This window comes from Cataglyphis hispanica, chromosome 4 (assembly GCF_021464435.1).
Source record: "Cataglyphis hispanica isolate Lineage 1 chromosome 4, ULB_Chis1_1.0, whole genome shotgun sequence".
In the NCBI taxonomy this organism is placed as follows: domain Eukaryota; kingdom Metazoa; phylum Arthropoda; class Insecta; order Hymenoptera; family Formicidae; genus Cataglyphis; species Cataglyphis hispanica.
Window position 1 is genome coordinate 7,914,369 of NC_065957.1, and position 12,473 is coordinate 7,926,841.

Below are 12,473 nucleotides of genomic sequence, written 5' to 3' on the forward strand. Positions count from 1 at the left end.
TTTATATTTCCAACAATAATTTTCATAAAGAATTAAATTATTATATCATTATTTACAATAAATGTTGAATTATACAGTATAAATAATATATGAAACAAATGATACAGCAAATAATTTGTGCAATAATACATTATTATCCTTATAGGAATATCTTATCATTTATACATTTCTGTCTTTTGGATCCTTATAGGGCAAACCTAAGATCTTAAAAATATCTTCTTCACATGTAATTTTTTCAGGTTCTCCTGGACAACCTGAAAATATAATCTTTCTTATATTTATGAAATTTTTTTGGATTGTTATACTTTTACACATTATTCTTTTTAATTCTACCTTCAATTGTAAGAGGCTTGAGTGCGTATTCATTCAACGTGTATTTTTTCTCTAATGCATGTGCTCTCATATTTTGGTTGAATAAATCACTTCCTGTGAAATACAATATGGCACAATAATATTGATCATAAAATGTCAATCGTATGTCCAATCTTCTAAAAGGTTTATGTTTATTCTCCGGTAATTGACACACTCCCTACAAAAAACAATTTTATAATTGGGTATTTAAAAGTTTGTCAACTTATTTTACTTCATTTACCATGAATTTACTGGATCCAAGAGATATTGTATCTATAATCAATTTTTTCTTTTCAAGATATTCAACAATTGTTTTCAATGATATAGTTTTCTTTTTCACATCTTTTATTTTTGATGTGTAATCAGGATGTGTTATGAGAACATCAATATCTCCACTTTCTTCTTTGCCTCTTCTATAACTTCCACAAATAGTTACAAGATAATCACGATTTAATTCTTTGATAGCATCTTTTAGTATACTCTCTATTTGTACAATTTCTGCTCTGGGTATTTTCTTCTCAAAGTCATCAAAATATCTAAAAAAATTTTCATCAGTAAAAATGTCTCTAATGTATGGATTAGTTTCATACTTCAATCCCAGCTTTTGATGATGTGTGAGCTTGTTTTGATGTTTCTTAAGGTCTTCCAATGTTTTGATACCAGCATCTACTAATTCTTTGGCCTTAGCAGGACCTATGCCAGATATTCGAGCCAATAAACTGATAGCAACATTATTTTCATCTTTTTTAATCTGAAAAAAAGTATAATATTAAGATTTTTAAATTTACATTTTTGTTTACATTAAGAATTCAACAAAAATAAAAATGATTCAAATACATCTTCAAGTTTTTGCAGCTTTCCAGTTTGAAGAAATTCATCTATCTTCTTTGCGATTTTTACTCCTATACCAGGTAATTTTTTTGCTTCGTCCCCGCTCTTAACTCTCTCTGGTAATGTGCTTAATGTCCCAGCTGCTTTACGATATGCGTTGTATTTGTAAACATTCTTACTGACATTACGTTCAAAATCTGCTAGTTCTACAAATAGATATTGTTTGTATTTAATGACAATTCTTGAAATATAAAATATAAGTAAAATACTTCTTTTTTTTTTAATTAAGAAATCAATTATTTTATATATGTAGTTTCAAAGAAGAATATATTTACCCAACAAAAAATCGCACAAATCTTGATTAGAATTATTTGTATTGTTCGTAGCTTTTCTTTTACCCATTATGTAAGAGAAAATGCAAAGCAAATTTCAAAAAAATAATTGATTCACTTTTTAATTTTATAAAATATTGTTGTGCCGAATAAGACTTCAAGGTCTATTTTGAAAACAGAAAAATATTTAACTGTTGGAAGAGCTTTCACAAAGCAAATGTCTGCATCGGAATGAACCAATGACAGATGGCGTGAGCATATATTGCCAAATTAGTTGCACCAATCACTTTACATATCTCACATAAGGCGCGTGAGTATAAGTATGTAAAATGAATATATAAAGGATTCTATTTTTCTCTTAATTTAAATAAATATATTGCAAAAAATATACATATTAAAATTTTTATATAAAATAATTTATAACAACAATTTGTTTCAACATTTAACATTTATTTCAGGCAAAGATGTATATAGATTCGCGAAGAAATATAAATTGATCTACCGCTAAAACAAACTCTTGCTCTCAACAATTCTTTCTTATATTTCTAAATCTTACAACGTGTATATATGTATATATGATACGATAAAATCTCTTATCTTTTTAACTAAAAAAGTACAATCGACGGATTTCTTTTATTATTTTCTTGGCATTGTATAATCAAATTTTTAACAAACATTTTTAATAAACATATCATTCAATATAGAAGACATTATTTGATTAAATAACAAAAGCCTTGTTAAAGTTTGACATTGTGTTTACGTATAAAAATTTCATAATAAAACATATGGAGATATTCTAAGAAAATCACTATACATACATATATAATATTTTTCATAGTCTGGCTTTAGAGTTTAACAAAATAAATACTCAATTTAGCGAGTCCAAATCAGAGCAAACATAATGTACACTCTAGTTGTATTAAACATTGTTATAAGAAATTATTCAATATTTGCAATTTATCCAATTTCTTATAATAAAACCAAGAAATTTGTTCAAATTATTTGAATTAATAATTCATATATTATTCAAAGAGTGTACTGATATATCCCTAAAACTGGCACTGTTTTTGAATAGAGTATTATTAGAGTAAGTTTGGCCTTACATCATATTGTTCAGTTGCATGGCAAATACAATGATTAAGATGGATATACCCTCAACATGAGTAATTTTTAAAAAATTTTAAAAAAGAAAATTTTCTATAAATACCCTGTGCTTCAGAAACTTAAGAGAATACGCAGAAAATATAAATCTAATAAAAATAAGCTTTATCAAAACTATTATACTTTGATTTATTTATTATAAAATAGTAAATTAATCAAAAATCATTATATGTAGCTTCGTTTTGCTCGGAATTTAACACAGTAAAAGAAAACTATATTTTCTGGACGGATCTTTATATCTATACACCAAGTTAATTCGTCATTTAAGTATAAGTATTTTTGATTGTTCGCTATTTTATATAGAAGGTATACGACTGTAAGTTGCATAGCTTTTCACACAGCAGCCTGAAACGAAAGAACAAGTGACAAGTACAATGACCAATATAACAATAAATATATAAGCACATAGCTGCGGAAATCTGCCTGGTAGCCATAAAATCGTGAATTCGACGGTTTTTTCTTGAGTATCTGCAATACATACATATTTATACATATCTAATTACCTGTGTCCTAGAAAATTTATCTCTATACCTATATAGGCGAGTCCATAACCCATATGTGGTGTACCCATTCTGTAAGAACAGGTCGGTATTTGTACTTCGTGAATATCTCCTACATCCATTCTCAATTGATAGAGAGGCGTTTCGTATGGCGGGAGAATCCAAATCTCACTCAACTGATCTGTTGCCGTGTCTAAACTTACATGCATTGCTTTATGCTCATGCGCAGTGAAAATCACTTGTGGTGATAATTCTTTGATTACCTATAACAAAGAGCAATGCAGTGTAAATAATTGAAAAGTATATATATAAATTTTTCTCTTCCTAATATATGATATATGATATATATATATATATATATATATATATATATATATATATATATATATATACATTTTGTACAAAGCTGCCAGGCATAAACAATAAAGGCATATGACTAAGAATAACATTGGTCGTATTCCTTTCTGCATAATCATTAAGAAATGCATCCTTTGGCGCTTCTGGCATTGTACGCGTCAACCTATTTACCTATAATAAAATACATATACATATACATATTTATTTCTTAAATATGCAAAGATATATATAAAAATGTAAATAAAGATTTCAGCTTTACCTTGAAAAAGGTAACAGTTTTGTAAACTAATGTATCTGGCTGAGTATATGCAAAATTGAACCTTTTATGGATGTTAGAAGAGACAAGATCATCTTCACCTCCAATGTCATTATCACCTGGTAAATAAATTTTCTAAAGAAAAAAAAAAAACTATTAAATAAAATAAATTTTTGTGAGAAGAACAGATATTATATGATCAAAGTAAATACCATTATGTCTTCTGGCATTGTAAATATTGAATCCAATCTCCTTTTATATCTTTCAAAATCTTCTGCATTAGCTATATGACCTTCGTCCATAAGATCACCAAGAAAGGCAATTACATGTGGTTGAGAATATTTTACTGCTCTTGAGAAAGTTTTCTCTAAGTATCTGAAAACACAATAAAAACTTTAGAACAAAATTGAGATCAATATTGATAAAACAGAATCATACCTGTCGCTATCCCATCTTGCTATCCACGATCCAAAATAATTTTCATCCTTTTCTCCAAGTATTTGTGGGTCTGCGACAAGAAGAACCTTGACACATTCGGAACACTCGCGCATGGCCCATTTGAACTTTTGCACTTCATATACAAGAAATTCATTGTAAAATATTGTTGCAAGAATGATAAAACCAATCGATATTATTCTATGTTTCAACCTGTTTAATATAATTTTTTAATTACCTACAATTCTTCAATTTTGCCATAATATATTATACTAGAAAATAATTCTGTAGTTTTTATAAGAAATTAAAGAGACCAATTATTAATTCATCATTTATTACAATTATATTCTATTTTATTGACTCAATATATCAAATCATTTTTTACAGTTATATTCTATTTTATTTTGGCTCAATATATATCAGATATATATCAGCCAATACTCTTGTAAATTTTTAAGACAAAACAATTAGAAAACAGTTTATTTATTTTTAATTAATAACATGTTTATTACATTATCAATAATTTGTTGCAAATTTATATAATACAAGTTATAATGCAAGTTTTATTTTATTTGAATCAGAAATTGATTGACAATCCACAGATCAATAATCATAATTTACATTTAATTTTTTTTTGTATATCATGACATTCAAAAATAATTTTTAATTTAATATCGACAATAATAATTATTAATATTTATATAATTACCTATTTCGCCGTAACATCTCTATGATCTACAACATTATACAACGTTATGTATAAAATTAAATCTTCAAGTCATTCATTAACATATTAAATAACGGCAATATATTATCCGATTCAATTAGCAATCGGCTCGTTGGCACAGTGCGATTTTTTTTTTTTCTTAAGTAACTTCAATCTGTTAAGTTAGTTATTTGTCACAGACAATTGTAGATTTATGCGAGATACAATGCAATATTTTGTCCCTTTTTTTTTTTAAGAGAATATAGTATTTTCAATTCCTAGAAAGTTATCTAGCACACATCTTGACGTTTATCAATTTCATGAATTGTCTACATTATCTTCTGTCATTGCGATAAAATTACACTTTTTTTTTCAACTAATTCCATTCTTAGGGTGGTCCACTAGCCCCTATCCCCTATCTCGTTCAGTTCGTTTTTTTAGGTTAACTTTTATCCGATAATAAGAAAAGTTATGCGATTACGAGGTGCGCCCAGTAGATTTCGAGAATATCATTTTTTTTCTATTTACTATCATATTATTATTGATCCCTGAGATCTATAAAAGCAAACTTGCGCGCATTTGATTCATTATGCCAGTAAAATAATTAAAAACGGAAAACCTTCAACATACAAAATAAGAATGCGTCACAATTATTTATAAATCAATCTATATATATTATATTATAAATTATATATTACATATTATGTATTATGTATTACAAATGTCTTATTAGATATAAATTCTATTAAAATTCAATTCAGTCATGAATAATTATAAGATTTGTTCTTTTTAGCTGAATTAGAATAAAATAGAATGAGATAGAGTATATTTAGAAGTCCGAAAGAAAGAAAAAAACGAGGAAATACTAAAAAGAATAAACCTATAGACGTGCAGAGAAACGTCATCTATATTCAGGTGTATATGCAGGGTAGTCCAAAGTGATGATGTCAATGTTTTCCAATTATCCCCAAGCTCCATTGATAGTTAGAAATTACATTAAACGCTTCGGATTTTCATTTTATTTTAACATTATTCGGCGATTGCGAATTTAAATATTTAATTTATTTACATATCCGAAGAATATTTTGCTTTATCTTTATATAACAGGAAACATAAAAATAAATTTTTTATTTCGTGCGGCAGAAGTCCCATTCTGGGACCCCCATAAGTTCCGGTCCTGATCTGCTACATATGTCAAATGTTTACATGCATCTTTCGCGGCTCGCTCGGCTTCCGCCCATCGCGTCGCACCGTCAGTACACCTACGCGCTACGCGCTTTACGGGTTTGTGTCGAGGTTCTCAAAAAAGGACAACGACAACGTTCCGAAAAAAAGGAAGCAATTTTACAAGAATTCGCGTCCTCGCGAAAGAAATTCTCGTCGCAAGGATGGGTAGCTACGCGAGCAGAATAGCGTCGATGTCCAACACGGCCGTCCACAATGTATATCGAGGCTGTAAGCGCAAGTACATTGAGGAATATGACTGTGATTCCGAGTCCGATTATATCGAACGTACGCTGCATACACCGAAAAAGTAAAATCTTGTTCTTGATCATTTTCCCTGTATTTTATTATCTACGCTTGTTACTCTCGCGGGGATGTACTTTAATGATAGATATTAATATTTCGTAAATTATGTTGCCGATGTCATATGTCGAATGCTTTGCTTGCAGGAGAAAATTGCTCACGACAGCACAGTACATATACAAGACTCTATTTCAAGAAGAGAAAGGCAGTGACATAACCGTTTTCATATTGGGAAAAGCATGGAGATTACATAAAGTTTATATTAGTCAGGTATGACTCACAAACAAGCGCGCGCACTTCTCACATATGCAAATATACAATACAATACAAAACATAAGGCGTAGTATTCATACGTTTTACTCCTTTAATTATCTCCCTTCTACACATGTAAAATTTCAATAATAGATTTTTTGATAATTTTTTGATGTACATTATTTCTTAACAAATATTCATTATATAATATTTTATTATTTAGTGCAATTTTTTATTTTTCAATCTTAAATATTTTTGAAACTACAAGTATCACGTACACACACACGAATTTAATTGTTAGAATAAAATCTAGTATTTTAAGTAAATGGAATTTAAGTTAAATGGAAAATGTAAAGCTTTGTTATTTTCTTCTATTTTGTAAGTCTTGTTTACAAAAATTTATGCATTTTAAGTAAATGTTCTTATAATTATAATTACTTTATAACTACTTTATAACTATTACTACTTTATAATTAAGTACTTTCATTGCTGTCACAACATTTTAGAAAAATATCAAATTGAAAATAAGTGAAAAAGAAAAAGTAAGAAAGATAAAAGAATTTTTCATTGAATTTGTCAATAATTTTTATTATACTTGAAATAATCAAATAACTCAATTCTATCATCAATTCTAATGCAAGATATATTTTCTTTGCAGAGTCCATACTTTGCTAGCATGTTCTCTGGTTCTTGGAGAGAAACTAATGAGAAAGTCATTACTGTAGAAATCACAGATCCTAACATTACAATGAATTGTAAGAATACATCAACTGATCTTTAATTAAAAATCTAGATAATAATGCTTACATATTATATAAAAAATTTATTTTTTTTATGTACAAATCATCTAGAAAGAATATTTACAATGTTTCAGCATTGTCTACAGTGTTAGGCTCGCTCTATCAAGACGAAGTCACTTTGGAGCCAAAAGAAGTTATTTCTATTTTGGCAACATCTGTTCTGTTTCAATTGCAAGGCTTAATAGACGAGTGCGCAGATATTATGATAGAAACTACAAATAGTGAGACTGTTGTGCCATATTATAATGCAGCTGTGTCATATGGTGTACCTACTGTGAAAGCAGCTGCAAAACGATGGTTGGAAGTCAATTTATTGAATTATGGATGGCAGCATCCACCTTTTTTAAAAGAAATTGCACCAGATTTAATGGCGGAATTAGTTGCCAGTCCTGATTTAGTTGTCTTGCAAACAGAATTCTGCATATATTTGATGTTGCGCATATGGTAAGTGTGTTTATATATCTTATATATTTAATTTTTTTAAATGTAGAATAAACGATAAAATTCTGTATCTCATGTATATATATGCTTTGTATTGTTATGTAGGTTATTTGCGCATACACACAATTATGATGATACAATGAAAATAGATGACTACTTTAAAAATCACAAATGGACTGAACCGTTTTTAACGACCGATGAAGGCAAGGAGTATGCAGCACCATTTAAGGCACTAAAGATGAAATATTTGCTTTTACACGAACAAGATGACAAGATATTATATAATGATAATTTAATACCACCAGATTGGCTATACAATGCTTATAGAGAACAATGGCATCACTTATTAAGAGTTGATGGAAATCTAGATAGAGGGTAGGCTTGTCAAAAATTAAAATTGAATTTTTCTTATAAATACATTTAGGTAAAATGAAATATCTTTTTTTTCTGATGCAGTCCAGTGCAGATGACAGAAGAAGAATTTTCAAAAGAATGCTTTCGATGTGGTAGATGTATCGAAAAGCCAGGAGAACATACTTGGAGATGGAAAGCATTTCATTATGGACTAGATTTAGTAATGACTGTAGACACAACTAGCTTGCGCATTATGAGAAATCACAGAGCGGACACAGAGCATATTAAGGCTAATCATAAGGAACATAAAATTCTGATAAAGTAAGCTTGAAATTGTTAGGAAAGAATTAGATTAAGAATAAACAAAAATCTGAAATTTTTCAATTTTAGAGTCTGTTTATTTTCATTGGACGAGCAACGTCAAGTGAAGCATGCTCAAAATTCGGGTATGCTAAGATTACGTTTGAGGAAGAATACAGAAGTAAGTTGTCATTAAGGCGATTTTATATAATATGATTTATATAGACTGTGATATATAATATGTCATTTTTGCATCAGCACATCTTTTTCCAGCATGAGATAATGTCTCTGGACAAACAACTAACTTATCCCTTGTACATATCAGTCAATATGCAACTAGTCACACCACTTGCATTGGAAGAAGAGACGACATCGGTCGACGTCGTATTTTCAGATACTTAGCATTTCAAGAATATCATATTTTATGTAAAGGTAAAAAATATCGAATTTTCTCCAATTGACGCTTTGTAACATATTCCATTTGATTACGAGGGTTGGATAAATTCGTAGGCACATGTTATTATTTGGCACAATACTTAACTAGGAAGAAATATGGATTTAGTAAAGATCACACAAATTTGTTCTCTTACAGTGATATATAGGGTCCATTTTTATTGCACTAGTTTTTTAATATAAAATTCTTTTGTCAATTTGGGCTTAATTGTTTTTTTTAAGTGGAAACATTTTGTTATTATTGAGTATATATATTAATGGTTGAGAATATGATAGAAAATTTTAAATTTGGAAATTAAATCGATGAAAAAATTATGTTTTTTAGTTAATTTCGAGTAGACTACAACAAAATTTTAATTTTGATTTTTATTGTGAAGATATATATTAGTAATAAACATAATTTTGAAGATTAGAAAATTATGAGAAATAATTACATTTTTGATATTTTTTTGCTAAAAAAAAATCAATTCTCTTTCCAAATTTACTATCAAAGAAGATAAAGAATTTACTATCAAAAGGTAACACACTAGAAATTGAACATTCTCTATATGCTTTTATATTAATGTATATTGGATTTCATATAATTGATACATCTATGCATTTGATATAATTGATGCATTTATGTCTATTAATTATAAAAGTCATTCCAACATCTGGCAAGAGGTCTGTTATTAGATAGATTTTAATTTTTCCCTCTAATCATTCCTAAGCATGTTTCTTTGGACTGAATAAAAATATATAATAAAAATGATAGTAGATTTAGTAGATTTTAGGAACATTGCATAATCAGAGAATTCTGTTTGCTTCTTTAATACTTTAATATTTGATTTATTTTTATAATTAGTTTATATATAACTTTGGAATGACATATAGTTTTGATAGAATATATACAAAAATGGCTCATTCTTTTTCAATATTCTGACAAACTGTAATTACAACATAATCACTTGATTTCTGCATTGTTTTTTAGAGACAAATATTAAAAAACAATAAGATAATTATTTTAATTTCTAAAATTGTTTGCATATCACAAAGGATTATTGCAATATTAATTTTTTTTTATGTATTCTAGAAGAAAATATATATTTATATGTATACATGTAAACTTACATATATTTATAAGAAAATTAAAAGAAACGATGATTTATATTCTCTATTTGTCAGACAATGCTAAAAAAAGAAAATTAATTAATATAACACATTATATAAGAAAGAGGGAGTGATCGAGCATTTTTCTGTCTTCCCAGTAAAGAATTTTCTTCGATATATTCTGGTGCCTGTTTTATATCTATCTACCGAAAAAATAACTAATGTGTATGAACGAATTAATTTTCATAATACACAAAAAACGATAACTTTTGTAGATATTTTTTTTTTGTAAAAAGCTTTTTTTACACTACTACGATATTCTTTCGGTAAAATTATAATAAATTTTATAGATATATATGCAATTTATGTGTGATTTCTCATGTACCTACACATTCCTACCTTTTTAAAATAATCTTTTCAACATATTTGCAATTCAAGTTTAATTAATCGATTTAATTATAATTGATGTCAGTAGTTTTGATGTAATAATTACTTAGTGATTTCTATATAAATCTGAGAATTGATTTTACACTAATTATTTATTAGTGTTCAGAGAAATTTTTATATGACATTGCTATGTATTTCTCGCTAAAAAACGGGTTAGAAGATTTGCAAAAGGAATACATTACCCTCGTTAATCGCTCAACTCTTTATTATTGGCAGAATACTCTTTCTTTCTCTTTCTGTACAGAATATATGATATTGTAATGTTACATTCATGTGCGCGCGACACATATAATGAACATTACGACAGATTCAATGAGATTTGACATAGGCATTCTTTTGATATCTCACAGACAATAAAAGGCATTCTATGAAAAATCTCAGAATTTTGCAAATTTTTCATTTTCTACGACGATCATAAAACTCCGATTGATATTATTAAAATCGATCTTAATTAATTCATATATTAATATTGGAGATAATTTTACATATATAATTTCGAGTATGTATAATGTAATTTCAACAGAAGAGCATTGCTCTAATTTAAAAATAGTGATCTATATATAACTAGGACACTTTCATATAACAATGTAATAGGTATATATTTTTGAATATTACAATACTTAATGTATAATAGCTACATATCGCTATTTTCAAAATATGGCAGGTTTTATTGACCAAAAGAGATATTATGGCAGCTTTTCTTTAGTAATTAGAGTATCAAGTTTGATAAATATAAAGCTTGCAATATTTTTCATTTAGAAAAGATTATAAAATTAATTCCAATAGATCATGTGTGAGCAATATATACTCGTATATTACGCACGTGCAGTTAAGGCGCAAAAAATATGAATGTCATAAGCATATGACAGCAGAAATTTTGAAAAATGAATAAATCATATCAAGAGAATAAAACAGTTGAAAAAAATCTGATAATAATATAAAAAAATATAAATTGGATCAAGATATATACATTGTATATATTTGTAATATTGTGTAAAATTTTGCATATATTACGGGACACTTGGATATATATGCAGATTCAAGATATCCGGGTAATACGATCGTCGTAGACATTCTCGAGAAATAATAAACTGTCATCAATAATATTCTTCTGCAGTCTCTCGACAGCGTATATATATCAAAAGAATGCAAGTCAATCTCGACAACAAGAACTCCATATTTTTTTCTAATTATGGAGGCGTAATATGTCCAATGACATGGAATAAAATCGTTCATCTCGAAACGACAAGGGTAGAGAGAGCATTGGAAGAAGGTAAAGTTTTTTTGTTTTATTATCAAATTCGCTAATCAACGAAAATTGTTTCTATTGTTAAATATAGAGTATTGCAGCCAATACTAAAAGCGTGTGATTTACATTAATATATAATCATTGATAGCACTGAAATTACAATTATTTACTCTGTCTCCGTGTCTGCACCAAATCTTTTTCCCTTTACCAATTCTTTCTCTATTTTTCCTGTCGTTTCCAGTCTTAACAATACCATCACGTTCATCAAAAGATTGTTACCATTTACGCTCTAATGATAATAATTATTAGTAGTATTATTTATAACAACAGGTCGCGTTAATTTATACGTACTAACAATAACTATAATAGTAATAATTAGCGGTGGTAATAGTAATTAGTAACGATCGTATTAATGGCAATAAAATAGCGATGACGGGTGGTGGATAGCAACAACAGTGACAATCTCACTTTGTCATATTACTATGTGACGTAATTTGTATTGGTAAAGCACGCTATTTTTCTCTCCTTTTCACCTATTTTTTTTTTGTTGAAAAAAAACCTAAATCTACTCCTTCCTTGTTATATTGCTTGTTCGTCATTTGCTTGTACCGCACATTGCTGTGTTCATTATT

At 28.0% G+C, this 12,473-nt stretch overlaps 3 protein-coding genes across 7 annotated transcripts; 1 reads left to right on the top strand and 2 right to left on the bottom strand.

Annotated features, from left to right (window-relative positions):
• Positions 1–11: 11 nt before the first annotated feature.
• On the bottom strand, positions 12–1,747 carry LOC126849000 (DNA polymerase beta-like). The gene is made up of 6 exons (XM_050590450.1): positions 1,518–1,747; positions 1,189–1,388; positions 942–1,102; positions 593–887; positions 334–529; positions 12–254 (listed from the first exon to the last, which is right to left on the bottom strand). Exons 1-6 carry the CDS (start codon positions 1,582–1,584, stop codon positions 160–162), a joined length of 1,014 nt encoding a protein of 337 aa, XP_050446407.1. The 5' UTR covers positions 1,585–1,747; the 3' UTR covers positions 12–159.
• Positions 1,748–1,943: 196 nt separating this feature from the next.
• Positions 1,944–5,966, bottom strand: LOC126848995 (uncharacterized). 4 transcript variants are annotated; one of them, XM_050590435.1, is made up of 8 exons: positions 5,810–5,896; positions 4,933–5,548; positions 4,227–4,436; positions 4,001–4,163; positions 3,792–3,923; positions 3,569–3,703; positions 3,207–3,438; positions 1,944–3,143 (listed from the first exon to the last, which is right to left on the bottom strand). In XM_050590435.1, exons 2-8 carry the CDS (start codon positions 4,947–4,949, stop codon positions 2,971–2,973), a joined length of 1,062 nt encoding a protein of 353 aa, XP_050446392.1. In that variant the 5' UTR covers positions 4,950–5,548; positions 5,810–5,896; the 3' UTR covers positions 1,944–2,970. The 4 variants fall into 4 exon arrangements, with proteins under 4 accessions (XP_050446392.1, XP_050446393.1, XP_050446394.1 ...); XM_050590436.1 differs by lacking the exon at positions 4,933–5,548 and having other exon boundaries at positions 4,227–4,359; positions 5,810–5,966; XM_050590437.1 differs by lacking the exon at positions 5,810–5,896 and having other exon boundaries at positions 1,944–3,020; positions 3,179–3,438; positions 4,933–5,588.
• A 180-nt stretch (positions 5,967–6,146) lies between these two features.
• On the top strand, positions 6,147–10,271 carry LOC126848983 (protein germ cell-less). 2 transcript variants are annotated; one of them, XM_050590409.1, is made up of 8 exons: positions 6,147–6,463; positions 6,603–6,726; positions 7,367–7,463; positions 7,583–7,952; positions 8,055–8,324; positions 8,406–8,624; positions 8,694–8,784; positions 8,862–10,271. In XM_050590409.1, exons 1-8 carry the CDS (start codon positions 6,318–6,320, stop codon positions 9,003–9,005), a joined length of 1,461 nt encoding a protein of 486 aa, XP_050446366.1. In that variant the 5' UTR covers positions 6,147–6,317; the 3' UTR covers positions 9,006–10,271. The 2 variants fall into 2 exon arrangements, with proteins under 2 accessions (XP_050446366.1, XP_050446367.1); XM_050590410.1 differs by having other exon boundaries at positions 8,877–10,271.
• The last annotated feature ends 2,202 nt before the right edge of the window (positions 10,272–12,473 follow it).